This window comes from Meriones unguiculatus, chromosome 3 (genome assembly GCF_030254825.1).
Source record: "Meriones unguiculatus strain TT.TT164.6M chromosome 3, Bangor_MerUng_6.1, whole genome shotgun sequence".
NCBI classification, from domain to species: domain Eukaryota; kingdom Metazoa; phylum Chordata; class Mammalia; order Rodentia; family Muridae; genus Meriones; species Meriones unguiculatus.
Genome location: NC_083351.1, coordinates 73,488,783 through 73,515,295, shown reverse-complemented (window position 1 = coordinate 73,515,295; position 26,513 = coordinate 73,488,783). Strand labels below are relative to the sequence as shown.

The following is a 26,513-nucleotide window of genomic DNA, read 5'->3' as shown; positions in this document are numbered from 1 at the left end:
AGCAGATACATTTACATATACATACATACACAAATATCCACATACACACATGTATACACAGATACATACAGGCATGCATATATATCCACACACATAGGTACACACATATATACATATAAGCATGCATATACACACAGGTACACAAAATGCATACATAAATGTACATACATATTTACTCATATACATAAGTACACATATATACGCACAGGTATACACACACACATATACACGTGTGTATCCCCACACATGTATTTTTGTCATTATTACTGAATGTTATCTGGTACACGCCTCACTATTGCATTGCTTCCCATGTCCCTTTATTTTCACCTGGGTCTTGTGACAGCCATTCCTTCTGTGGTTATCTGTCGTAGTGACATTTTGTGTCTAATGGTACATAACAATCCACGGGGCTGTTGTCCATATCCCATTAGTGTGACTGGGTGTTAAGAAATCTTTGACTGTGAATTTTATTAGGCTGCTGAGTAAGGGGCTGTGTTGTTCCTATTGGAAGGTCTGCAAGCTGTGGAGGCCGGCGGTTTGGCTTGACACCTTGGCCGGGCACTCACTAGTTATGGTCCTCTGGGGCACCTACTCATTATTGCGTCACAGTCAATTCCTAGAACTCACTCACTGTTTTTCGTAGGGTTGGAAGGATGGTTTTTGTAGGATTATGCATGAATCCCCCAGTCTTTTTTGGCCCACAGGAACCTATGTGAATGCTTGAGGTGGATGAGTTATTCTGCTTTCCCTGTCAGGGTGCTTCAGGGTTGCTGACTGGCAGGGCCTTTGGAATGCTGCTCATTCACACACATGAACATTATCATTTCATTCCACCTTCACTAACCCCAGCAGGAGAAGCAGCAGCAAACTGCACATCACCAATCTGTTGCACTCAGCCAGAATTCCAAACTAGAAGTCTGTATTTGAAACTACATGTTTGTTCATCTTGAAGGGCTGGGTTGTAAGCGGTTAGAAGCCAGGAGCATGAAATGCCCAGGTTTCCGTTCAGCCGACTCAGTGTGTGACCATCCTCGAGGCTGGATAAGCTGATGGATGCGAAGTGAAGGCTCGGCAGTGGTGAGCTCAGCCTTCGCAGCTTCCTCCAGCCAGGCCTCAGTACCTCCCCAAACCTTCAGCGTTTGGCACCTGGGAGGTTTAGACCTGTGGCATTCATTCCACCAAAGGGCTTAGCTGTATCTCCTTTGTTAGAAATCGCTTTTTCTGGGGGAGGGGCGTGGGGGGGAGTGGTTGGACCAGGGAGAATATTTGTCTTAGGTAAGGGGGGCTAATCTCAGTATTCCCAACCGGAAACTGGAAGGGAGGAGTATTTCTGCTGTCCTGGGGAGTCTGTTTTCAGCATCTCACAAGAATGTGGAAGCTGGGGCAAAGAGCAAGTGTGGAATATTTGATGATAAACAGACAAAAAAAAAGAAAGATAGCCAGGACGGTTATTACCTCCAAAACACAGGAGGATTCTGGAGCAAAGTAGATAGCATTGGTGCAGCTTGGGATGGGTCTGTCTAGCTGAAGGCTGGGGAAAACCACCCGTGTGCAGAGCACAGCTGAGATTGCATCCTGGCACAAAGGTGCTCAAGGCAGAGTTGAGGTACCCAGTGCCAGCCAAAACTGGAAGCAGGAAGGCCCCTGCTGGAATTTAGTAGCCAAGCCCTTAGGATAGATGCCCCAGAAGATGTGGTCCCATTCACAGATTTACTTGTATTTATGTCCCAGGACTTCAGGGAGAACCAAGCAAGGGACTGGGGGCTGACATTATAGATGACATTCTATGCCACGCATGCTGTGGCTGGCAGAATCTCAAGCCTATAGAATGAGTTCTACCCAGCCAGTGGCCAGGCGTAAATCACTCGGCATTTGGTGCTGCGGTAGGGATTTTGCTGGTGGGTAGTGTTGAGGTGTTCTGAGGAAGTTTTGGTAGGAGAGAGAATACATTCAATGACAGAAGCAAGGTACTGCCACACAGGAATTCTTGGTTTTGAATTTAAAAGTAGAATTTAAAATAGACGTGCTATCAGTATTTCTCAGCCTCGAGAAACATAATGTGTGTTTTTAAAGCACAGCCTACACTGATAAACACAGGTCATGTCTAATCTCAGCTGGTCATGCTTTTATATAACCAAAATGAAAAGTATGATTAAGCAAATAGCCTTTCATGGTAAATATCTTGTTGCTGACTTGAGATTATTCCACAAGGCAGAAACACAGGGTAGATGGAACCACAGGGACATTTTTTTTTGAAATCAGAAAGCTTCTATCCTGTGTGCTGAGGGCTCTTCCAATTCTTCCATCCATCCCAACACCACTTACGCTGCAGAGGGAAAACTGACCTTAAAGCCAGCCTGCACTTGATTTGCTTAAACTAAGAGAATGCTCTCTTTGATACTGGCTAGAGTAGAATTGCAAATCTTAGGAAAAACCTGTGTGTGATTTCAGCATTTGAAAGCCATTTAGGGGATTGGCTGTGATGGGAAGCAAGCCCTGAAGGAAATCCCAGAATTCTTCTGTGACTCTCAAACATTACATCATAGTGTGCATTTTTCTGAAAATCTTCGATACTTGAGAGACTGTATTTTCTCATAAAACATCTCCATTTTGTCACGAGCACCTGGCCTTGAACAGAGCAGATAAGGCTGAGGGGGGGTTGCAGTGCTTCATGCTGGCCACGCCGAATTCCCGGGAGACACTAATCCAGGAGGCTGTGCTGCCAGGATCTCTGCGTGTCTTGCCATTCTCGGTTTAGGATTTGCAGAGACATTCACAGACCACATCTTGATATTTCACAGAGCATGTACTGCTGTACTCATCTCTGAACTTTCACAGTTGTCCTGGGGAATAACACCCCCACTGCCACCTTTCTGTCTCTCCCTCTCTCCTCCTTCTTCCTACTTCCTATGCAGAGTGCTGTGTGTATACTTGTTACTGAGGCACTGGCCATTTCCAGTCATCGCCACCACCTCTGGCCACTCCTTCAATTGTTCTCTGCTGGTCTTTGTTTTTCCCGTTCTCCTGTTCTGTTTTTATAGATCAGTGTTTCTCATCTCTTGGTGAAATGAGCCTCCTGGTAATTACCGCTGCCCTGGTCTGTTCAGACTGCTGTAAAACAGTACACAATAGAGTGCCTTAGAAACAACAGAAATTTATTTCTTACTGTTCTGGGGGCTGAGGCAGCCAAGATCAAGGTGCTGGCAGATTTGGTGTCTGGTGAGGGCTGCCTTTTGGTGCATAAGAAGAAGGTAGCTCCTAGCTGTGTTCTGGAGTAATAGAAGTGAAGAACTCTCCCTTCAGCCCCTTATATGGGCACCAAGCTTGCTATTAAAGCTCCACTCTCAAGGCCTGCTTGCCACCCCCTCCCCCAACCCCTGTCTATTACCCATCATGTTGCAGGTTCAGTTTGAACATATGAACTTGGAGAGAGGTGACACAGAAACTTTGATAATTATCCAATCAGAGTGTCCTTTTTTCTTTGCTCATCAGCTGATAGACAGGCCTGTTAGGGGTTATTTGGGGGCTCCTCTCTTGCCCAGAACAGCGAAAGAACAGGACAAGCTGTTGTCAAGACTGAGTCTGAAGCTCCAGAGGGTTCTGCAGTGATGCTGCCGGCAGGTGTGGTCCTCAGGCAGTGTCTTTCCCCCAAGGAAACAGCACCTCAGGACCCTGCAGGTGTGAAGCCACCATTACTTCTATAGGAGAGTCGTTCAAAGTATCTGGATCTCATGTGCCCCTTTCTGGCTTTCATTTGTCACCTTGGCAGAACTCTCCTTCAGCAGCTTCAGAAGCTTCAGACTTTGGTGATGGGGAAGGTCTCTCGAACCTGCAAGCTAGCTGGCACACAGACTGGCACCTGCCTCATGGTGAGTTTCCCAAAGGGGACTCCCTCAAGCCAACCCCTTATTTCCGGATTCCGCTACCTTGAACATGCCTAGAATGAAGGAAGCTGGAGAGACCATGTGTCCTATTCCAGGGCTTCCCCTCTGCCTGTCATTGCAAGGGCATGCCTAAAGGTCTGACCTGGCAGAAGCATGTTCTTTCTTCTCCCAGGCAGCTTGTCACTACAGGTCTGCTTTCTGCTGCCAGGGCTCCATAGCTCCCCATGTCCTCCTCTTGCCTCCAGGTCGTTGTGCTGTGCTTTGCCGTTGCATTTGGCAGCTTTTTTCAAGGCTATGGGCCTTATCCTTCTGCCACCAAGATGGCTCTGCCCAGCCAGCATCGCCTGTCAGAGCCGTACACAGCCTCCGTGGGTAAGTCATCCTCTTGGTTTGTTTGCCTGCAATTGGTTTTTCCAGCTCTCTGAAACGACTCTCATCTGAAGGCCCGATGTGTAGAAGTGGAGCATGTTGGTTTGCAGGTGGGGTTGTTCTGGGGGTGGCCGCTGGACCACCTGTGCAGCACCAGAAATGCTCAAGAATGCCACAGAGTCGTTAGCAGTACTGCTCCAGACTTGCTCTCTGATAAGCTCTGACACCTCCTTTTGGGTTATGATATGGGGGTGGGGTGGGGTGATGTGGATCTTGGAAGACCAGAGAGTAAGGAGGGCATGTAGCTTTCTGTGACACCTTGTGATCTCTCTTGTATCTCTGACTCCCTGAGTGGAATTATATGCTATTGCAGTAAGAGTTTGTGGCAAAGTTCAAGAATTTGTCTCTCTTTATGCCTGAGACTTAAAGAATTCAGATGCTCTCATGTTCACATAGGTAATATATTTCTATTCTCACCTAGATTGGTGATGTCCTTTGAGTGTTTAGAAAATAGAGGCTGACAAGGAAGGAATATACACACAGCTATGCTAGTAACAACACACACAGAGTCGGAAAGCACTGAATTTGAGACAGAGACAGTTCCGCCATTCTCAAAATGTCTATGGATTTCAGTAGTTAGGTATATCTAGACCAGATACATAACATGGCATTCCATTCAGATAATTTCAGTGGCTTGTTGGGGAGTTTCTTTCCCTAAGGACATAGCTTCAAACTTTGGAAGTTAAGGAGAGCACAGTTTCTGTGTCCAGGAAAATGGTTACAGGACCATCTATGTGACTGTCCCATAATGCAATAGAGGCTGTGTGCCTTTGGCTTGCTGGGGTGGCCCTGTGCTGTCTCTGAAGACTCTGAAGACCTGCTTTCTGGAGATGCCTCTTCACTTGGCTGGGTTTTGACAACTCCAAGTGTTTGACCCCCATTTTCCTTGAATTGTTTTTCAAGGTAGTTTTGAGACAGTTATGGGTAGGGATGAGAGAAGTTTCACTTAAAGGCAGTGAGGGTGGAAGCTGGCTTTGTGCTTATTTGCTTTTATGTTTCTCCAGCCTGTATAATTGGTATAATTTTTGATGCATAAACTCTGAAACCTGAAGCCGTTACAGACAGCCAGACCCAGCTGGCACTCCATCCCAGGAGATGAGAGCCTGTTGATTTGTCATCTGCCACTGGCCTTGGGTGTTTGGAGTAAAGGGAATGTGTGGGCCTTGTGGTGTTTTGCTAATATCTGTTGCTCTTTTGTTTTTTCAGTGAGATCCAGAAACCTGCTAATCTATGAGGAACACTCTCCCCTGGAGGAGTCGTCCAGCCCGGCCTCAGCTGGGGAGCTTGGGGGCTGGGACAGAGGCTCTTCTCTGCTCCGGGCCTCCTCAGGCCTTGAGGCTCTGCCAGAGGTGGATCTTCCCCATTTCATTCTCTCCAATGAGACAAGCCTGGAGAAGTCTGTGCTGTTGGAGCTGCAGCAGCACCTGTGAGTCCTGTGGGAACAGACCCAGTGGCTGACAGCGGAGTGTGAGTGAGCGCTGGCAGGAGGGCACACACTCCGGACCTGTTTTAAGCACTGGAAAGAGTCTGCTGATGGCCGTTAGCAGGGAAAAGGCCTAGGTTGGGCTAATCTAGCATTTACATCATCAGTGCAGAGCTGGCAGCGATGACCCCAAAGAGCAGGAGGGGATGTGAGTCCCATCAGTCATTTTCCACCACAGCTTCAGAGTGGCCGTATGTGGTAGCACATGCCTTTAACCCTAGCACTTAGGAAGAGGAGGCAGGAGAATCAGTAATTCGAGGCTAGCCTCAGCTTCATAATGATAACTTCCATGGTAAGTTAGCCTGGGCTACGTGAGCTCCTGTCTCCAAAAGGCACCTGGTGACATCAGAGAGCTTGTTCTGCAAATGCACCTTCAGTCCAATTCTATAGTTTCCTTCTAACTAGAGAGTAAATGAATATTATGCTGGGTATGAATACAGTTAATGATTTATATGTCAGTGCACAGGGACCAGCTGTAACTGCAGATGAAATGCCTTTTGTGTGAAATGCTTGGGATCAGAAGGTGTTTGGAATAGTTTCCAGGTGTTGGAATATTTGCATATACATAATGAGGTATCCTGGGCATGAGACCCAAGTCTAAACATGTACTTTATTTCTTAGAAATAAATAAGAAAGTTTTAGTTCTTAGAGCAGCTCAGAGTTTAAGCCTGGGGACTAGGGATGCCCAGCCTGCATACATTCATACGTTTATATTGAGGGACCGTACTGGTGAAACACTGTGCGTCTTTTCCACGTTGAAAATCATCCATATTTGGTCCCGGTTCTGCACCGTTGTTTCTTTCAGATAGCTGGGGGGTGGAGAGTAGGAATTTTTCTGAAAACATAATGGCTGGTGTGATCACAAGGTACTATTGTTAAAGGGGACTCTGGAAGGGGCCGCTGATCAGCATAGGAAACACATGTACACACCTCTGGGTGATGTGTGGTGCCTGGGGAATTAGCTAATCTATGCTCCTAGGTGAAATGAGGTTGCTCCGGGATCGGCAGCAAAGATTTCATTTCGATTCTCTCCTAACTCTGTGCAGCAGAGTCCATAATGGCGCACACTTTTGTATGAATACATGACATGCCCTTATTTAACGCTTACTAGTACTGACCATGCCCATCAGTGTACTATAACAAACCTGGTCAGTACCCCAAGACAAACAGCCTTAATTTGATTCCCATTATGGAGAGAACCTGGAGCCAGGGCTAAAAGCCCTGATAAGCTGAGCTGCTGGCTGATGGGGCTCACAGCCCAGCCTGCTCTCCTCGTTCAGTGAACGGAAGCCCCTCTCTGATCCCTCTGGTTACTGCGATGTCTCCTAAACAATAAAGCCTCCATGACTCCCGTCATAATGCTGGGAGACTTAATGAACTGATACACAATTGAGCATGTATTTATTTTATAGTCTATATCTCATGTTATTTTAAGTTGATCCATTAAAAAAAAAATCCGTGTCTAGATTCTTAATCCTAGAGAAGGTACCAGCCTTAGCCTTCTAGTTTCTCCTTCCCATAACTTAGAGCACTGAGACCATTAAATAAACAGGTAACCGCCCCTGGAAGCCATTTAAAATAAATCAGCATCAAACTACCATGGGTCTCCTCTGGGCCCAGATAAAGCTGGGAACATGGATGGAGGTGCACAGGTGACTAGTGAGAGATCCAGGGAGCAAAGACTTGGAGCTTAAAACACTGCCAGGGTGAGCCCACAAGGCTGCAACTGAATCACAATATGGAGTCTGAGAATTTTAGCAAAAGCTGGTGGCTAATACTTTTTTCTCTGTTTGATGCCTTCATAGGGTCAGCAGCAAACTTGAAGGGAATGAAACGCTCAAAGTTGTAGAACTGGAGAGGAGAGTGAATGCCACCTTCTAAGGAGCCATCTCCACCCTCCTCTTCTCCTTACACCATCTTTGCCTCCCCAGACTGCCTTGCTCATAAGTTTCTCCTTCACCGCTGGATCTTGAGGATGTGGACTAGTGTTATTATGGCTTCAGATGGGAGGCCAGTCTGGGGGTTTCTGCTTGTGTGTCCCCGAGGCTCTATGCAAAAGGGAGCTGGTGCCTCTCCATCCCTTTCTCTTACTGCCAGAGGAAATTATTTTAGGAGTGTGGTAGGGGTGGGATGAGCAGGCTTGTTTCCACCAATAGTGCTATGATACTGCCTGATTCTTCCCGGTGAGGTGTGACCCCTCTGAAGAAGACATGACTTGTGTTCAGTTGACATCGCAGACTTTGGCCACAGATATGCCACAAACATGTTGGGGAGTGGCAAAGCACTGACTCCTGCCCTCTCTTGCTCAGGACTCCAGCATGACCCTGCCTGCGCTGAGAGTACCAGAGCATCATTCCAGTCTCCTCTCCGTTCTGCACCCCAGAGTCCTTATGGGATGCCCTCACAGGCAGATGGGACTCTCACCATATTTTCAGGCCGCAAGTGCAATTTCTGAAGGCATCAGGCTCTTCTCCTCCAGGCCATCTTTCCCCTTGTGTTGCTTGTAGGATACATCCCTGCCCCTACACACACACACACACACACACACACACACACACACAAATACACACAGCCTGCATTCCCATGGGACAGTAGCTCTGTGTGCCTGGCTTCCCCTCCCCATTTGTAAATAGTATTTATTAGCTTGCTGCAGCTCCCAGCTGACCATAGTAAAAAGATTCCATGACCCCTTCTGACAAGCAAAGTCTTCTGTTGGCCTTTGGAACAGAAGAGTCCCCAGGATCTGGGACTCCTAGTCTTTCTAGTTGATGCCTTGTTTTCTCCTTTTCTTTTCTTTTTAAAATTGGAGATCTATAAAATAATTGCTGTCGGGAAATCCCCTTAAGCATGTGTCCCCTGTTGGATGAATACATGGGGAATGATGGAACACTGTCGTCTTGGTCAGGCTCCAGCCTCTATGGCCACTTGCTTTCTCCATTCCTGTGATAGAGACGGGAAACCTTGACCCTGACAGTAGGCATTGCTGACAACCTTGCTAGCTTGTCCTGCATTTCCCTTACCTCCCTCCTTCCCTTCTGCCCTCCCTCTACCTACCTTAACTAAGGGGGGCTGGAGTTGGTGACATTTGTACATCCACAGTCGTACCTTTTGCAGTCAGTTTTGGCTACTTTGCAGCTCACCCAAAGAGACATAACTAACCCCTAAACTCCTTTTATTTTTTTTTTATGATTAAAAAGTAAAATTTGTAGTTAAAAAGTCCTTTCCTCTTTCATACAAATAAGAAATGGAAATTATGCTTTTATTGTATAAAATAGAAGACTCTTTTAAGTGTTCCCTCAGCCCCCTAGATTGTACAACATTTTAGGTAAGAAATGTGCTTACACTTTGTATTTTATTTTTAGCAGCAGCTGAAGGGCCTTTAGATTTTTGGCTTCTCACTCTCATTTTCTCTTTACCATCACCATCTTTGTGATCATTAGAGCCTGTATAAAAGGGGTTATGGTCATACTGGCCTTTACATTCTGTGCTATATGTAGGTAGGACTTCATGTCATTAATGTTTGCTGTTTGGGCCCATGAGCAGCTCCCTACTTGGTTTGCTCAGGCCATCATAGGGAATGATACTTCCCTTTCTCCTCTCTTCCTTTCTTTCTTCCTCCCATGGTGAGCTCCCAGCTGGCAGATGACCAAGTTCAAGACTACCCTACTGCCTACAGGGCTGATACTGTCCCCTACAGGCAAGGCTCAGCTACCTGGGCTGTACAGAGAGGCTGGCTAGTGACAACCTCCTTTCTTTTGGTCTTCTCTCTTCCCTTGATCTTTCTGGGCCTGGCCCATCCTTTTTTTTTTAATGCCATATGTTTATGCATAATAAACATTTAAAAAGTGATGCCTGTGGGAGCCTAGGAAGGGAAAAAACTAGGATGAAGTAATGTTTGTGTGATGAGAAAGAAAAACTTTGCACTGAAGGGCAGAAGTGGGGTTTTAGGCTGATGTGTCCATTTGGTGAACTGAACCTTGGTTTTTTGATGTGCCTGGAGAGTTGGGGTGGAGGCCCCATTTATGGATGAGGAGGGAGAAGGAACTGTCTAGTCATGTCCTTAGTTCTCTGAGGACCTTATTTTCTTTTCTCCCTACTCTTTTGGATGTCATTGTCTCCAGACAGCAGGGCCCTTTGTCTCTGGGAAATTGGCCTTCCAGAATAGAATCTGTAACGAGAGATGTGGGACATTAGCCAGAGAACTCAAACAGCCCTTTAAAGGAGCTCTGTGCAGCCAACACTACCAGTCTATGAGAAAAACCTCTGCCCTCAGCTCCTGGCTCAGGGAGTGAAGGGGATTAAGCAGTGATCTTTCTGGGATGCTCAGTGGACCCAGCAGAGTTGGATGAGACAGGATAGGTTACAAGTAATTAATGGTTGTGCACAAACTTTCTGTTCAAGGTTTACGGCTAGAATATCGGTTTTTCTCACCAACTGAGCTGTCCTGCAGACCAGTCAATAACTTATGGTTACCCCTGAAGGTTTTAAATAGTGGCAGACCTTAGCACCTTGAACTGAAATTGTGAAAATGCCCAGCTGTTAGAGAAGCTTGCTATGTTTCTCTGCCTTGTAGACAGGTTCCCCTTCACTTTAAAATTACTTTAGAGATGGAGGTATCTTGCAAGGATTTAGAGAACAAGTCCCTTTGTCCCTAGATGAGACCTGAGGAACCCAGTTGCCCCCTCCTCCTGGATCTTTTCACAGCTCCCAACTTCACAGTGGGAAGTAGATGCTGTAAATGAGAAGAATCAGCAGCAGCATCGAGGAAGAGGCTTTGAAGTGTCAGGACTCTTGTGGAGTGTAGCTCACACAAAGAGAGTGCTCTATAAAAATCTGACAGCTGAACTCAGTTGCTCCTTCCTGGCAGAAGTGGAGGTGGGATCTAACATCAGTGCAGACAAAATTAGATAACCATTCAGTTCATAGGAATGGTTTTGTGGACTAGGAAAACAGCTTTGGGGGCCACATTATTTACAGACTATACATACTAGGTCAATAGATGCTCCCTTTTAATCATCAATTCCACTTGGATGCCCCACAGTGCCTATGAATATTTTGTCCATATACAGCATGGATATTGAACTACTTATGTGTCCATCATTTTACCACAGGTGTTTTGTTAAAATTCTTCCCATGCTTTATGTCCCCTTTATCCCATCTTTTTTCTCAGACCCAGAAAAAAGCAGCAAAACAGAATTTGAAGTATCCCTGAGCCAGCTTCTGTGGATATACTTGCCTTGTTAGGCATGTATGTGAGCCCCATGGAGAAATGGAGACATCTTGTCCCTACCTGAGTTGTAGACATCTGCCTGATCCTTGCCGACATGGAGGCATGGAAATGGGAGAAAAGGTGTTTAGTTGCTAATTTGCTCCTGCTGAGCCAAGTGTTTGAGAAACCTGGATGAGCACTTGGCACTTCTCTTGCAGCAGGACCTGTGGAGCCATGAACAGTAGGGTCTTAGTGAGAAGCACTTTATTGCAACACTTGTAACAGAAGCAGTTAGCAGAAGGGGGATCTGATAAGTTCTGCTCCCACCACCCAGAGGCAGTTACAGGAGAGTGGGGAGAGCAGTAAGTGGGGGCTGAAAGGAACCAATATGGACAGATTCTAGCTCATCCATTCATTCACTCCCTAGACTTTGCAGTTTTACTAAGGAAAAACAGGTTTCCTGAGACATGTTGGGAATGTTGGAAAATAAGAGGGACTTGGAAAACCAGTTTGCCAGTCGCCATTCAGAAGACCCAAGGACTAATGTACTCTCTCTCTCTCCTTCCTCCTCCCTCCCTCTTTCTCCCTTCCTTTCTCCTCCTCCACACACATACACATTCCTCTTCTAGGTACTCATGCCTCCAATGTGCCTTATATCTGAACCCAGGATGGCAGGAATTTCCTGTCCCTGAAAGGTGTCATGTATTACTATATAGCATTAGATTGAAGTTGTGGGTGGGTGCTTTGTCCATAGATGGTTCCCTAAAAGTGAACTGGTGTTAAATTTGCCCAACAGAGGAAAAGAAATGGGGCTATATCCATTAGGAAAATACCATTTTGTAAATAGAGGTGCAATCACATAAAACAATGTGACCAGCCAGGATTAAAGGTATTCTAAATCCTCACCACAGAGCATTTTCTGGATGCAAAGACATTAGCCCATTTGAAAATTAATACTCTGTGCCTCTGGGCCAATAGGTCAGCACAATGCACTAGGGAGAAAAACATTAACTGTTTGTGGCAGCATAAAATTCAGGACTGCCTTTGTCTCGGTTTCTAGAAGGAAGGTTGTATTTTCTGATTATTTTTCTAAGATGTTGAGTATTGTGCTAGGTTAGCTTTGAGCCTTTGAACTTGACTGAAGTGGAAAGCAAGGGTGACTCATTGCCATAAGAAGTAAATGTTGGGGGGGGTATGGTAGTGTCTAGAGTTGATTCTGAAGACACACAGATGATTTTTGGCTCTCTGGGCAGAATCAGCTCTATCCACTGCAGCGGCCCCACTGTACAGTGCTCAGCTCTCTGCCTCTTTCTGAAATGCCCTCTGCATGCCTGTCTGGTGCCCTTCTTATCCTAGCTCCTGAGGCTTCTGGGTGCATCTGGATGAAGGGAATCCAGATTCCGGCTCCATTTCTCTGCTTGTCTTTTGCTCAACAGCAGGATGGGAATGGTACTTTTGTGCACACATGGCCTGCATAGCTTAGGGACTCTACCTAAGCACGTTATAAGGTCTATAGGAAGCACCAGCACTCGGGCGCACTGTGGGTGGCTGACCCTCCTTAGCAGTGGAGAGCAGAGCCCAGAGGCTGATGCAGGCATCAGTGAGCTTTCCTTGCCTAGACTGGCAACTGACTTTTGCTCTCTTTTGAAAGACTCTAGATAAATCAGCGTTGTTTAAATCCAGCTGACCTGTTGCACTGTTTTATGGCTTATCCTTCATCTTAGCTAATTAAATACCAAAAAAAAAAAAAAAAATAAAATAAAAGAAAGTAAAGCTTTGTAGTATACTTGTACTTAGTTTGAAAAAATTGAAATTGTAATGCATTTGTATTTCCATTTCTTGCAAATAAATATTTTTCTTAGTCAAATGTTGCCTGGTCTTTATATCCTGGTAACCTGGTTTCAAAGGCATTTTCTTGTGTGTGTGTGTGTGTGTGTGTGTGTGTGTACACGTGTGCATGTGTGCATAGCCACTTTTTCCGGATTAACCAGCCAAACTGCAAAAGTAGGCACAGGCCAATGATTTTTACATTCTGTGATGCTAAATCTGAGTCTCTACTGGAGGAATATTGAAAAATGTAATTGTTTTTTCAGCCAGTGGCAGAGAATCATTTTTCTCCTGGGGTTCATGCAGTCTGGCTGCTATGTTCGTTGTCTCCTACAGCTATTCTCTAACTACATTCCCAGAATCTATGGGTTTGATTTTGCTTTTCCCCAGTCTGGAGGTTTGAGACTGATGCTTTGGATTTGAGCCAAAAAAGAATGGGCCTGCTCCTAGGAGCAGTTGCGGAGGAGGCCTCACAGGCTTGTGTTCCAGAAATGCTGATGAAATGGCTGGCAAAGGTCAGTGCACTCAGGCAGAAAGAGTTTCATTGCCTTGTGCTCTCTAGAGCCGGTCATTTTTCTCCACTCAGGGAGAGCGCAGGCTTCACTGCATCTCAGGGGTACCCCACAAAAGCAGTTGAAGGAAGGAAAGGTTCATTTTAGCTCCCAGTTTGAGGCCCACGTGGTGGGGAAGTCACAAGGCAAGGCAACTGGTCACATTGCATCTGACCTCACTGTCGGGTCGCAGTGAAGGATAGATGCTGGTATTTACCCCAGTATTTATTCGTCCCAGGAAGGACTCCATGCGCATGAAACTATGCTGCTTACATTTAAGACTGGTCTTCCCTATTCCATTAAACCTTTTTTGAAAACACCCACAGACACACCTAGATGTGTTTCCAAGGAGATTCTTAATACCCCCCCCATGACTGACAATGAAAGTTGATTACCACAGACTCTAAAGCCATGGACTATGCTTACTTGGAGAAAAAAGAAAGTTTGTGTCTTAGCATCATGTCTAACCCTACTTCTGGCTTGGATGTGCAATAATCTCCCTTGCCCCTTCCCTCTGAGTAACTGGACCTCCTGTTCCCACAGAGGTCTTTCCCTCACACTCATCTGCTACCACTACCTGCTTTCTGCTCCACATGCCATTCAGCTGCATTGACAACATATGAGACAGGTCCTCTTCCTCTTCCTCTTCTTCTTCTCTATTCTGTTTTTTTGCATTTTTTTTAGACAATAGAAAATGTTTTAATATGGACCAAGAATCATTCTTAAAAATAAAAATCACTATATTAACTCGCTCACACAAAACCCCACACAACTAGATTATCACAGCCACTCAAACACTTGCCTAGTCCCACACTCTACATACATCTCAATGAAACCACACAGGTTAAATTCTGAAGCTTCTATTACATGTACACTGACTCAATTATTTTTATACACTTACCTTCCACGCAAAACAGAAACAGCCATGACAGAGTTGAAACTGGAAAAACAATTATTTTTATATCCTCTTAGAATTCATGAATCCTTTTGCCTGTATGGCATCCTCTCTCATCATCTATTATTATCTTTTCTTGCCGTAGAGATATTGGCACATTCATGTTTACCTTCCACTATATTTACTACAGCACGGAAGTGCCACCAACCCAGATGTGTTATCTATAGACGAATGAACAGTGAAAATCAATCAATCTATCTATCCTCTATCTTATATAATAAATATTATATAGCTCTAAAGATAATAAAATCAAACATTATGTTTTAAACAGGCTTCTCTGTTGGCTTATATCTGCTGCCTTGACACCTAGGATCTTACTTACTGCCTCTGGAGGTGCAGCTTTGGTCATCCTTAACAATTTCTATTGTGTGTGCAAACTGTTCGTATACTAACTAGCCCAGTTATAGGCTACATCACAACACCCTCCTTGGTGGACTCTTACAAGGTTCTGACACTCTGGACACTGTCCCTCTGGCCTATACTCAGGGCCAGGTACTGGCAACTAGAGACAGTTCTATGCCCCCGACTTTTTTGAAATTATTCCAAGTTGCCAGTTGTAAGTCTCACCATAAAGGCTTTCCCCAAATTTTAGCCTGCCTTCCTCTGCTTGCCAGCTGGCTCTCATGCATCCCCATGCGGCCTCATCTTGGAACCATTGATAACAAGCTATCTTTGCTTTTCAGTGGCTGCTGTCATTTGGTCTGTTAGCTTCCCCATACTAAAAAAAAAAAAAAAAAAAAAAAAAAAAACCTTAAAATCTGTACTTTTAAAGCACATTCCAAAGACTATATTTTCTGGAATCATTTTTATAGCTTGTTAGAGCACATTCCTTGGGCATTGCTATAGAAAATTAGCAGCTGGTTCCAGACCCATGGGGTTCACACAATGGCCTGCTGTGATTGAGGTGGCTGTCATTCAGATTTTTGTTATCTTATTCACACTGGTGGTTTTGTTGCAATGAGGAAAAGTACGATGTACAGGGAACATCCTGGCTGATTGCTGGGTGAAGAAAGAGGGTGTCTCAGTCTGTAGTCCAGTGTCAAGTTCCAGGGTAACCCAGACCAGACCCTTCTGAAGATGGGGTGATAGACAGTGGAAAGCACAAGTATGTAGTGAGAGGGAGGGTTAGGTGGGATTCAGGATACCTATGTCTGTGGCTTTTTCCACTGATTACTCTATTAACTCTCTGGCCTTGAAGGAAAAGGAGGAAGCTATTGAGTTCCTGTTGTATGCCAGAGGGTGTATGTGAATGTGTGTTGTATGTATGCATGTGTATGTGGTATGTATGTGTGGTGTGTATGGTACCTGTGTTTGTAGTTTGTGTGTGTGTGTGATGTAGTATGTGGTGTGTATGGTGTGTGTGTGATATGTGTGTGTTTTGCTGTTTGTGTTATATGTGTTATATGTGTTTATGTGGTGTGTGTGCAGTATGTGGCGTATATGTGTGGTTGTGATGTGTGTGTATGGTGTAGTGTGTGTTTGGTGTATGTATGTGTATGTGGTATCTGTGGCATGTGGGTATGTGTGTGTGGTATGTATGGTGTGTATGTGGTATGTGTGTAGTATATGTGTTTGTGATGTGGTGCCATGCATGTGTGTATGGTATGGTGTGTGTTTGGTGTGTGTATATGTATATGCATGTGGCATATGTGCCACGTATATGGTATGTGTTTGGTGGGTAAGTAAGGTGTATACGTGTGTAGTGTGTGTGTGTGTGTTTATCATCTGTGACTCCTCCAAAAGCTTCATGCAGAATACATAATTAACCCCCTTTTATGGTTGGAGAGATAAGGCCACACAATAAATCTGCAGGTTGAGTCCTGGCTGTTCACTGGCTCTAGCTGTAGGGTTTGAACGGCACCATTCTAGGCTTAGGCACTTGTAAAGGTTTATTTATAAAACTGAAAGAATATTGAAGCATAGCTGGGCTGGTAGCGTGCTGGCCTGACATAGATGAAGCCCCACACCTCGTTAAATGAGCAGAGTGCTGCACAGCCTGGAACCTTAGCTTCCAGGAGGTGGGGCACATACCAGGCTTCCTTCTGCCTGCCTGTGACCTCCCTTGTTTGTCTGTCATCTAAATGCATGCCTTCTAGGGCTACATGATGGTTGACTTGGCACGGGGATCAGTAGAAAACAAAGGGAAGGACACTGGATTGGTCCTTCCAAAGAGATGGGTGGGTGGTTAGTTTTACCCTGGATGACAAAAAATGAGGAGCCCTGAGCAGAAAGGCAGCTAGGTTGTGAAACAGGAAGTTGTCTACATGGTCTTTGTCTCTCTTTTTATGACACTTACATGGAGTTGCAGTCTGGAGCTTGTTTTTCTTCTTTCCAGAGATAAGACCTTTATGGATCTTAAAAGTTATATTTTAAAAATCTGAAAAACCGGGCCTGGTGGTGCTTACCTGTAATCCCAGTGCTTGGGGTGAAGGTGGGGAGTAGAAGCAGGAGAATCAGTTCAGATCAACCTTGGCTCCATAGTGAATCTAGGCCAGACTGGGATACAGAGGATCCTGACCCTGTCACAAGAGTAAAATAAAATCTGAATGATTTGAGTTGCATAGGAGCAAGTGCTTTACCAACAGGTCTTTTGGCATCTGCAGGTCATTCAGAGCCTATTAAATACTGGGATGTTTTCTATGTGATCTCTGCTTAGGAATAGGGGCCATAGATTGCATAGCACATGTGCAAACAGCCTAGTCATGAGCCAACAATTGTGAGATCTCCTTGAAACAATTTCCATCAGTCAATCCCTACCTTAGCAGGGGAGACACTAGCTGTCCATGGACCTCCAATTGGAATTGTGTGTCTTCAGGAAGCAAACCTGCTAGGAAGATGACTCTGCCATGTGCTTTTGCTTAAATATTTTCCCAAGTGAGTTTTAACCCAGGATTTGGGACCCTTCCAAAGGTAACCACATTTATGAACAGAGAAAAAAAAAGGAAGGTGGATAACCTGAGTTGCCTCCTATAGAATTGTCCACGTTGTCACGTGGGAAGATGTTTGCACTGGCTCTCTCACCTTTGGTGGGACCAGACAGATGGCATGAGTTGATGTTGTCTCCTAACGGGCACAGCTGTTGCTAGATCACTTGGCAATATTCAAGCAGAGTTTTGGCCCCATGAGGAGGCCATGTGTTTTCCTCCTCCCTTTAGGCTGTTGTTTTCAGATGGAAGGATAAAAATACCCATTGAGGAATACCATGAGAGCTGCCAGAGAAGCTGCTGTGCTGTTCTCTGAGAAGTCTGTTTCAAAATGTTTAATGTTTCCTAACTGAAAAGTATTTGGGCATCTATGCTACCAGTAACTAATGCCCTCTTTGGTTACTGCTGGAAAACAGATGTCAAGATCAGTTCCTGATGGGTTTAAGAGGACTTCCACATGCCTGAAAGATTTTAAAAAATGTCTCCAAGAAACAAAGTATAAACGTAAAACTATCTTCAGAGTTAGAGATCTCAGAGACAGAGATGATGTGCTCCATCCCACAACAGCTCTTTTCCTTTTTCTTGGTTCAGTCATTTAAACGCTTCTGAGAGCTGAACTACAGTTTCTAAGCCTGGTTTAAGATGGCTTAAAGTACAAATAGATATAGCTAAGCTGAGAAAATACAGTGGAGATGTTATTTGCATTCCAGCTCCTAAATGGGGAACCCAAGTCAAACTAGAGAGCGTGTACAGAGAAAACCAGCTAGAGAGAGCATGGGTAGCCAACAAGGCAGAGAAAAGGAGCTAGGAAGAGTGTGCTGGAAGCAATGGAAGAAAACCTCCAAAGTAATTAAATTCAAAACATTACTGTGATGATATCACACACAGCTTTAAAATAATTGGGTCCTAATAAGCGTTTGTTGAAAAATAGCAGCCTGTTGTTCCTTTTCCCAACAAGTCTCAGTTCTTGGAAGTAACCAATTTCAATTTCCTCTTGTATCTGTATGTCTGAATCATGCATCTACAGTTCTTACTTGAAATGCCAATTTTGAAATCTTGTACTTTCATAGTACAATATATAGAATTTGACCATTTCCAATACAGAGAAACATGTCCATATCTTCCTCTTGTTTTTCTCACTACTGTGTTTGCATTAATGTAATGATGGAAATGTTTTCTGCCAAGCCATGCAGCATTTTAAGATCATATTTTTTCTGTATATAAATTTTCCTAATTTTCTGCAATTACTAATTGTCTTTCTTTCTTTCTTTCTTTCTTTCTTTCTTTCTTTCTTTCTTTCTTTCTTTCTTTCTTTCTCTCTTTCTTTCTTGGCATTCTTATTAATTGGTTTATTTCATTGATAATTCCATATATGTATATAATGCATTTCAATGTTCATTCCATGACCATCTCTTATTCTCCTCTCATTCACATTGGCTCTCTTCTTTTCATCAAGACTCCTTTCTGCTTTGATGTCATTTTTGTTTGATTTTTGCTGATTCACTGAGTTTAATTAGGACTTCTTGCATGAGCATCACTAAAAACATATCTCCTCCTCCTCTAGAAACCATTAATTTCTAACAGCTCCTAGGAAGAATTAGGGCCTCATGAGCCCCAACCCCATATTGGCAGAAAGTGACAGGCTGCGTCTTATACAGGTCTTGTGCAGATAATCACAGCTTCTGTGACTTCTTGAGGGCTATACCCATGCTATGTCCATAGACAGTTTTTCAAAGTACCCTATCCTCAAGCTTTTACATTTTTTATGGCCCCTCTCCTCCAATATTCCTTGAGGTCTGGAGAGAATGATACAGATGTCCCACTTAGGGCTGAGTACTCAACAAACAACTATTCCCTGCCACTTTGACCAGCTATGAATCTCCGTAGTGACTGTTGTCCATTATAAAACAAGACTTTTCTAACCAAATCTGAGAGCAGCCCCAACATACAGACATGAATACCTAGAAAGCAGTTAGTTGAACATAATATGTTTACTAACAAAACAACAGCAGTATTTTTCGCCCTTTTTTCTATGATAACCCCAACTATGTATGGCCTTTTTTCCAGGTTTATGATACTAGGCATTTTCTCTTGTGGATCAGGCCTCAAATCCAAACAGAAAGTGGTTGGTTAGTCCTATAACAGTCATGCCATTACCGTATTGGTGGGTGCATCATACTTGGCAATTTAGTTGTGTAGCATGTGAGGTGAGGCAGAGCTGGAGAGACTTTTGATGTGGTTTCTCTCCCAGCAGCCCGCATAACACCTTCTGAGACTACGAAAGCCAGCCAGCAGAGAGGAAGAAGCATCCAGGCAGTTCCAGTTTGGCTTCTCTGTTTTCTGCAACTATAATAGGAACTGTCTTCAGCAATGTTTTTATCATCTAGTTCTGTGGGAAACCCAGAGCAATGGAAATGTTGCCTCATTTTTGTAGTGTACGTATGTATGTGTCTCATATAAATATGTAATAGTTAAAATGTTCATCATGCAATCTTTAGAATGTTAATATAATATATTGAATACATACAGGTTGTTTCACCAATATTAGTGCCTATCAATATTATAGTCTTAATGCACAAATGAGGTGGATAATCCATCAACATTCTCCCATTTCCTTTGTGACATTCCTCTAAGCAACTTCTAATCACCTGCTTCAATCTATTTGCATTTTAATCTTATTTTACAGTTATCCTATATCTGTTTTTTTTTTCTGTATTCTTGATTATGGTATTAAAATTTTTTCTCCATTAAAAATATCTATTTTTTAGGTATTTGTTTTATTTTATTTATATTAGAGTATTTTCCTCCTTGTTTGTGTATGCATCAAAACCTCTAATATAAGTGGCTGTGAACTGCTCTAAGGGTACTGTAAACCAAACTCAGGTCCTCTGGAAGAACAAGAGGAGTTCTTAACCACTGAGCTATTTTTCCAGCCCTCTCTCTTTTTCTCATTTTGCTTTCTTGGAGCTCATGTGTTCTGGATCATGTGTCTTAGCTGGAGCACATTCTTCAGTAGTTGCCTAAGAAAAGGTTGGCTGGTGGCTAAGCACTTTAGTTTTTGGAGGGTCATCATATCCTCCTCTGTAAGTGAGGATTTGGCTGCTGCAAAGAATTTAGTGGGAATTTTGTAGGAATTACCTTATCAGCTTCTAACTTTCAATGCTATTTTATTTTTCCTCATGACCTTTTCTTATGTCTGTTGTCACAAAAAAGGCAAAATGATGATCTTTTTTATAGAAGGCCTCTGTTAGGTTAGCATATTAAACATGCTCTTATGATGGCTTCTGTCTTTTAGTTATAAGAATATTATTGAGTGTTTATCTACTCAATACCTTTTTTGTTTCATAGTTAAAGGCCTGAGGCCTTAATTTTTAAATATTTTCTCATGATATCTTCTTTTTGTCCTTTAAATTTTTAAAGCACTACCTTGACTTTTAGTTCTTCCACTATAACCTGGCATGCCATTATAATTTTAAAACTCAAAGCTCTGTTTCAATTTTATAATTTTTTTTCTTGGGCTTAGAATTGTGTCCTGCTTTTTAGAAACAATGCATTCTAAGTATATCAAATATAATATTTTAAAATTTATTTACTGATGTCTGCTTCATTCTACTTTTATTTCCCATTTGTTCATTTTGGCCTCTTTTCAGTCTTCCTTAAACAACTGAATGAATTTTGCTGTTTATTCACATGTCTGAAAAAGTATTAAGGATGTACAATGATTCACTTTTATTGGTGAGTCAGGAACACAGAGCACTCCTTAACAAAAGAAGGGAAGAAGCATTCTATCTTTGAGTCTACTCTGAGAAAAGTGCTAATGTAACATTTATACCAAGTGAAGAGAAGAGTGATTAAGTGTGTAAATTTGTAAGATGCTGATTTTTGAAACAGGAGGAGAAAGAAGAGGAGGAGGAAGGAAAGGAAGAGAAGGGGGAGGAAGAACAAAAGGAGAAAAACTCATATTGTTATATGACTGAAAACCAAGGAAGTCTTTATGGTTGTCTTACATAGGGTAAGGACAATGTTAAGGCCCTTCTTCACTACCTGGCTATCTTCCACATTTCAAAAGCTTTCAAGGCATGGCAGTTGTTGACCTTGAAGACTCTGCCTTGAGGAGCCTGTTATCATACCTGGTTATGTCTTTTTTCTGCAACTTTGTTCTAGAGAAGCCCACAATCATGCTTTTAGGAATGCCTTAAATACTTCTGAGTGTCTCTCTTTCTCCGAATTCTAGTGCTTAAGCCTATGTTAAAATGTCTTTATTAACCAACTCCCACTGAAAGAAAGGGGGAGAGAGAGAAAGAGAGGAGAGATTGAACTTCTAGACAAAGAAGGTATTGAAGTTCATGACCTGCTCAAGGATTTTGACATACCTTCTGAAGTTGTACAGGAAAAAGGTTTAGTGTTCTACTTTAAGCTTTAATTAGTCTCTTACCATCTTCTCTTCCTAATTCTTCAACAGAAATTTAAATATTCCTGAATATGTATGTATTTAGTGAAAGGAACACAAATATACCATAGTGTGAAAGCATGTGTGTAGGTCAGAGAACAACTTGTGGAACTTGGATCTCTCCTTCCATCATGTGGACCCCAAGGACTGAAATCAGGTTGTCAGTTTTGACAGAAAGCACTTTTACTTATTGCGCTATGTTGGTGGCCCTCTTCCTAAGGCTTAAAAAAATAGTTTTGCTGGGTATATAACTAGATTAACAGTTATCCAGTTATTTTTTTTCTCTTGATTCTTGATTCTTCTGTCATCAGGGATCTATTTTACCTGTTGAAGAATCCATTTTTCTGATACTTAATTATCTGATAGTAATCTGACTTTTTCTTTTGACAACTTTCTAATCTTTTCTGTTAAAAACAAACTCAATTATGTGTTTATTAACCTGATTTGATATTCATTGTGTTTCCTTTAGCTGGTGACTGTCCATTTAATCAATTTTAGAAATTCTCTGACATTATCTTTTTAATTGGTTTCTATTTCCCGCTCTTTCTGTTAACTCATGTGGAGTGCCAAGTTTTTTATTCTAGACCTCATTAGACTTTTAGCATCACTTAACCCTTACATTTGTTTCTCTGTTGCCTGTCACTCCCTACCCATCCAGCTGAAAGTTGGTTGAAACAGACAGCCTCCGCTGCTTATAGTTTCTGGCTCTACCTCAAAAGTCACCAGCTATTTTTCCACAATAACTGGAGCAGTCATAGCCTCTGTCTGGTGATTGATCTGTGACAGGTACTTCATCTCAGTGCGTGACAAATAGTATAGGAAACATTCACTTCAAAGTGCCTTGTTGGGTCTCTCAAGGTGTTGTTAGGTCTCTATTTCATTTTTATTCCTTTGCCCAGCATCTGCTTCTAAAGAACATAACTAGTGGCACAGCAGATTAGATATCATCACAAAAAGATTATGGAGTTGGAAACACCTCTATAAACGCAGCCGTCAGCACAGTTGACTTGTGACACTCTTTCCAGCTCTAATCTTGTATATACATGTCCCACACAAAGAGAAACAGATTTGCCTTCAAAAATCAACGTTTAGACCCCAAAGACAGATACATTCTAGTCTAGAGTATTCAGGGCACCAACCCTAGACCCAGATAGCCGGGGCTCAAACTCTGCAATATCGTCTTTACTTCCCAGGCAAGTCTCTTAATGCCTCTATTTTAGTTCCCTTATATGTAAAAAGGGAATAAAAATAATATCTACCTTACAGGGTTAATATGGTCTCAGAGGATACTAATATATGTAATATTGTATAATAAGGGCCTTTAGGGGCCCACTTTGCTATGTTAGAGGCCAATATCCTGTGGCAAGCGCTCAATGAGTTGTATACAGGAGAAAGCAGCAAGCTTCCAGACCAGTGGTTCATAACCTGGCTGCTCATTAGAATTATGTGGAAAACTTTTGTTAGACTAGTAACTGCTGGGCCCTGTTCTCAGAGAGTCTGGGTGACTAGGTGAGGGTAAAATTCATGCATAGGTACTTATGACAGGCATCTATTGAGTAAGTCAATTTGCCATTTAGTTAATGGCTTTACATCTGCAAAAACAAAGACAAGCAAACAAACAAAACAAAGACACAAACAAACAATGCCCCTCAAAAAAAATGGGAAAAGAAGGTTGGCCATAGTTCAGGAGTAGAGCACTTGCCTAGCATATACAAAGCTATGGGTTCCATCCACAGTTTCAGTGAAAGGGGTGAGTCAGGCATAGAGAATGACTAGTTGAATTGACAGGGAAATGGGTGGGCCAAATGGGAAGAAAAGGATGAGAGAAAAAACCATCATATAAAGAAGAGTTTCCAAGAATTTCTTATATTTTCTTAAGCTTCGGGTTAAGGAATTGTCACTTAAGGACTTGGAGGATTTAAGTTGGGCACAGATTTCAATTCCCAAATAATTCTATTTTTTTTTTCTTTCTTTTTTGCATGGACACCTCAGCCATTAAAGCAACAGTTTTTTGGCAATTGATGGGCGGTCCCTGGAGAACAAACCTGGAAATTGATGGAGAACCATTAAGCAAACTATGGTTGTGTGACTTTAATGAAGAGTTGTGAATAAATATATAATCTCCCTGACAATACAGGAAAAAAAAATCAAACAATTCTGCCAATGAGTTTAAATGATGTCATTTATAGGAACGTGGGGAAACTGTTGGGTGGAAACAAAATGGAAGAGTCTATCCCTCCCACAGAAATTGTTAAACACTCATGTATCCCCCAAGGATAGACATCTCCATGAGCTGCCTTGTGGCTGGTCATCCTCATGACTCTTCACTTCTCCCACCACAAAGTAAAGTTGGGGAGCTCAGTCTTGTGATGATATTATGTGGGTGATCTCAGATGTTCAGATCTAAAGAGAGAATGCATATTCTATGCCCAGAAGACACCTTTTCATTCTGTAACAGCTGTCCATTGGAGTGGAAAGCCACTCTGTAGCCAGGATAATCTCTAAAGCAGAAATCTGCTAAGGAGTCCAGGCCCTTGTTCAGTGGCGTAGGATGGACACTAGAACCTTTTCAGGTAAAGGCCAAACCAGCAGAGGTTTATGGAGCAGATACTGAAGAAGTTCTGCTGTCTGGGAGAGAAGCTGCTTGCCCATTCCATCAGAACTCTTGGCACCAGAAGGATGAAAGCTGAGAATTCTGTTCTCTTGGCCAGACTTCTTTCTTTGCTGCATGTCAGTAAAAGGAAGAGATGACCCCCTCTTGGCTATCCACTTCTGAGGAAAGCCAACAGTCTAAATGCCCCAGTGCTGAGGATGCTACAGCTGACAGGCAGGGAACAGGCACAGAAATACCATCAGACATTCAGGGAGACAAGGATGTTTGAGAGGGGAGCTCAGGCTGAATAATCAAATTTGCTTTCTTTGGAAGCAGGGGTAATGTAGGAACTGAAGACAATCTTAATAAAAACATAATGAGGGCTCTTAAGGATATGTGCTTAAAGAACAAATTAGAGTTTCTGGAACCAAAAGAATTTTTAAATTAAAAATTTATTAGAACATGCAGAAATTGTGTGTGTGTGTTTATTGTGTATGTCTATGTGTGTATTGTGTGTGCCTGTGTATGTATTGTGTGTATGTGTTTGTGTGTGTATGTGTGTGTGCACAAGCTCTCACAAACCTGACCCTCTCATAAGATAGTAGTTAAGTCATCCATTAGTTTTCCCTTATAAATTCAACAGACATCTCTAATTCCTTTCATTTTCCCCATTAATCTTTCCCCCACAGTAATCTTCATTACCTGTTTCTGAACTCTTAAACCTCTTTAAATACTCTTTAAAACTATAGACAATTTAACCAGCCAAGCAGAGCCACTGCATTCCACGTGAGGGCAAGAAAAAAGGGCCGAAACTCCCATCTCCCCAAGTATGGGAAGACTTCGCAGTTAGCACTCACAGATGCAAAGCAATATCCAGGTCCATGGAACAGCCCCAGTGCTCAGGAAATGGGCTTTACATGGATTGCAACTTTCTGTACCTGCCTTTTTTTTCTTTTTCCTGAGATGTCCTTCCACCTCAGAGTGCACCCTGGAATGTTTGTTCTCATGGTATCCTTTTACTCATTGATCTTTAATGTTCATTAAGTGAAGGAGTGGAAATCACACCCCTGAGCTCTTGACAACCAGACTCCTGTCATCCATTAGCTTTGGTGAAGAGATCTTTTGGAAATAGTTCAATGTTCAAAGTAGTACTTTCATGCATGATACTGCTTTTTTGAGATTAAAAAAAAGTCAGAATGCTCCCTATCCTCCCCTGAGAGAAAGGGAAGATGGTGCTGTCTTTAAGGAGCTATGCAGCCACACCCTCTGAAAGCACTCTGCAAGGTGCTGCCTCTTCCTGGATGGAAGGGTGGAGGCCTCAATTTGTAGGAGAGGACTGGGGGTGGGGAGGGAGTTAGTGAAAGGGCAGGGCACAGTTAAGTGGTAATAGATTCTTTTCTTTTAGAGAAACAAAGTAAATGGCAAAGTAGCCATTTGTCTCCAAGGTCAGGTGTTCACCTTATTCATACTTATTAGATTAACTTTTTTTAAATTATAAAGCTTATTCTTTTACAATTTCATACATGCATATAATCAATCGTAGTCATTTTCAGCCATCTTTAATCTTCCTCCGCTCTCACTGAAAGTAACAAAATTTCATGATTGTGAACTAATGAGTGAAGAAGGGAGACAGAACTCTTATGAAGATGATGGGGTTTGTTAAGCATAGGCAAGGGGCATCCCTGCAGGCCAGGGGCAGATAGATCACTGTAATTGCAGCCTAGAGACAGGACTAGACAACAGAGGTGTTTCACAGCACCTGTCTCTAGACCGTCTCTGGAAGCAAGCAGAGCTGTGTGTCTTTTTGGAGGGGTTCAATCTGGAAGCATTGTCATCCATCCTCACTCAATACTGACTATGTGGTTTCCAATGAACTGCCTGTGTTTCATACTTTTATATTGAATTTGAGAACTATTTAGATTGATTGTTATGTAACAAATGGCTTGTTTGCAAAAAAAAAAAAAAGTGTAAATGAAAGCGATAATAGAAAGAATTCAGATGAATCTTATGAGACTTCCAAAGAATTCTTGTGCTCCTTTGAGAGAGGTCAGAGTATGAAGATCAAGTAAGTGAAGAGTCAACTGTGAACCAAAAGTTCAAATTTGTTTGAAAAGAAGTTCAAACAAATGTTACAGGCCCTTTAACAGTAGATTCAATGTTGGACTAAGAGAGCTAAATGATCACAGTCCAATTAATGACCCCACTTGC

At 42.8% G+C, this 26,513-nt stretch overlaps 2 protein-coding genes across 4 annotated transcripts in view; one reads left to right on the top strand and one right to left on the bottom strand.

Annotated features, from left to right (window-relative positions):
- Positions 1–24,749, top strand: part of Creb3l2 (cAMP responsive element binding protein 3 like 2) — a 129,085-nt gene extending 104,336 nt beyond the window's left edge. Inside the window, exons 9-12 of one of the 3 annotated variants that reach the window (XM_060380186.1) lie at positions 3,770–3,869; positions 4,130–4,256; positions 5,520–5,739; positions 23,705–24,749. In XM_060380186.1, the coding sequence (XP_060236169.1) occupies positions 3,770–3,869; positions 4,130–4,256; positions 5,520–5,739; positions 23,705–23,711 (454 nt within the window). In that variant the 3' untranslated portion in view covers positions 23,712–24,749. Of the gene's footprint in view, positions 1–3,769; positions 3,870–4,129; positions 4,257–5,519; positions 5,781–7,601; positions 12,873–23,704 lie in introns of those variants that run through there. The other 2 variants (XM_021638208.2, XM_021638207.2) reach the window with 2 other exon arrangements.
- Akr1d1 (aldo-keto reductase family 1 member D1) overlaps positions 1–26,513 on the bottom strand; it is a 287,500-nt gene that overhangs the window by 197,176 nt on the left and 63,811 nt on the right. The gene's annotated exons all lie outside the window — the stretch shown is intronic.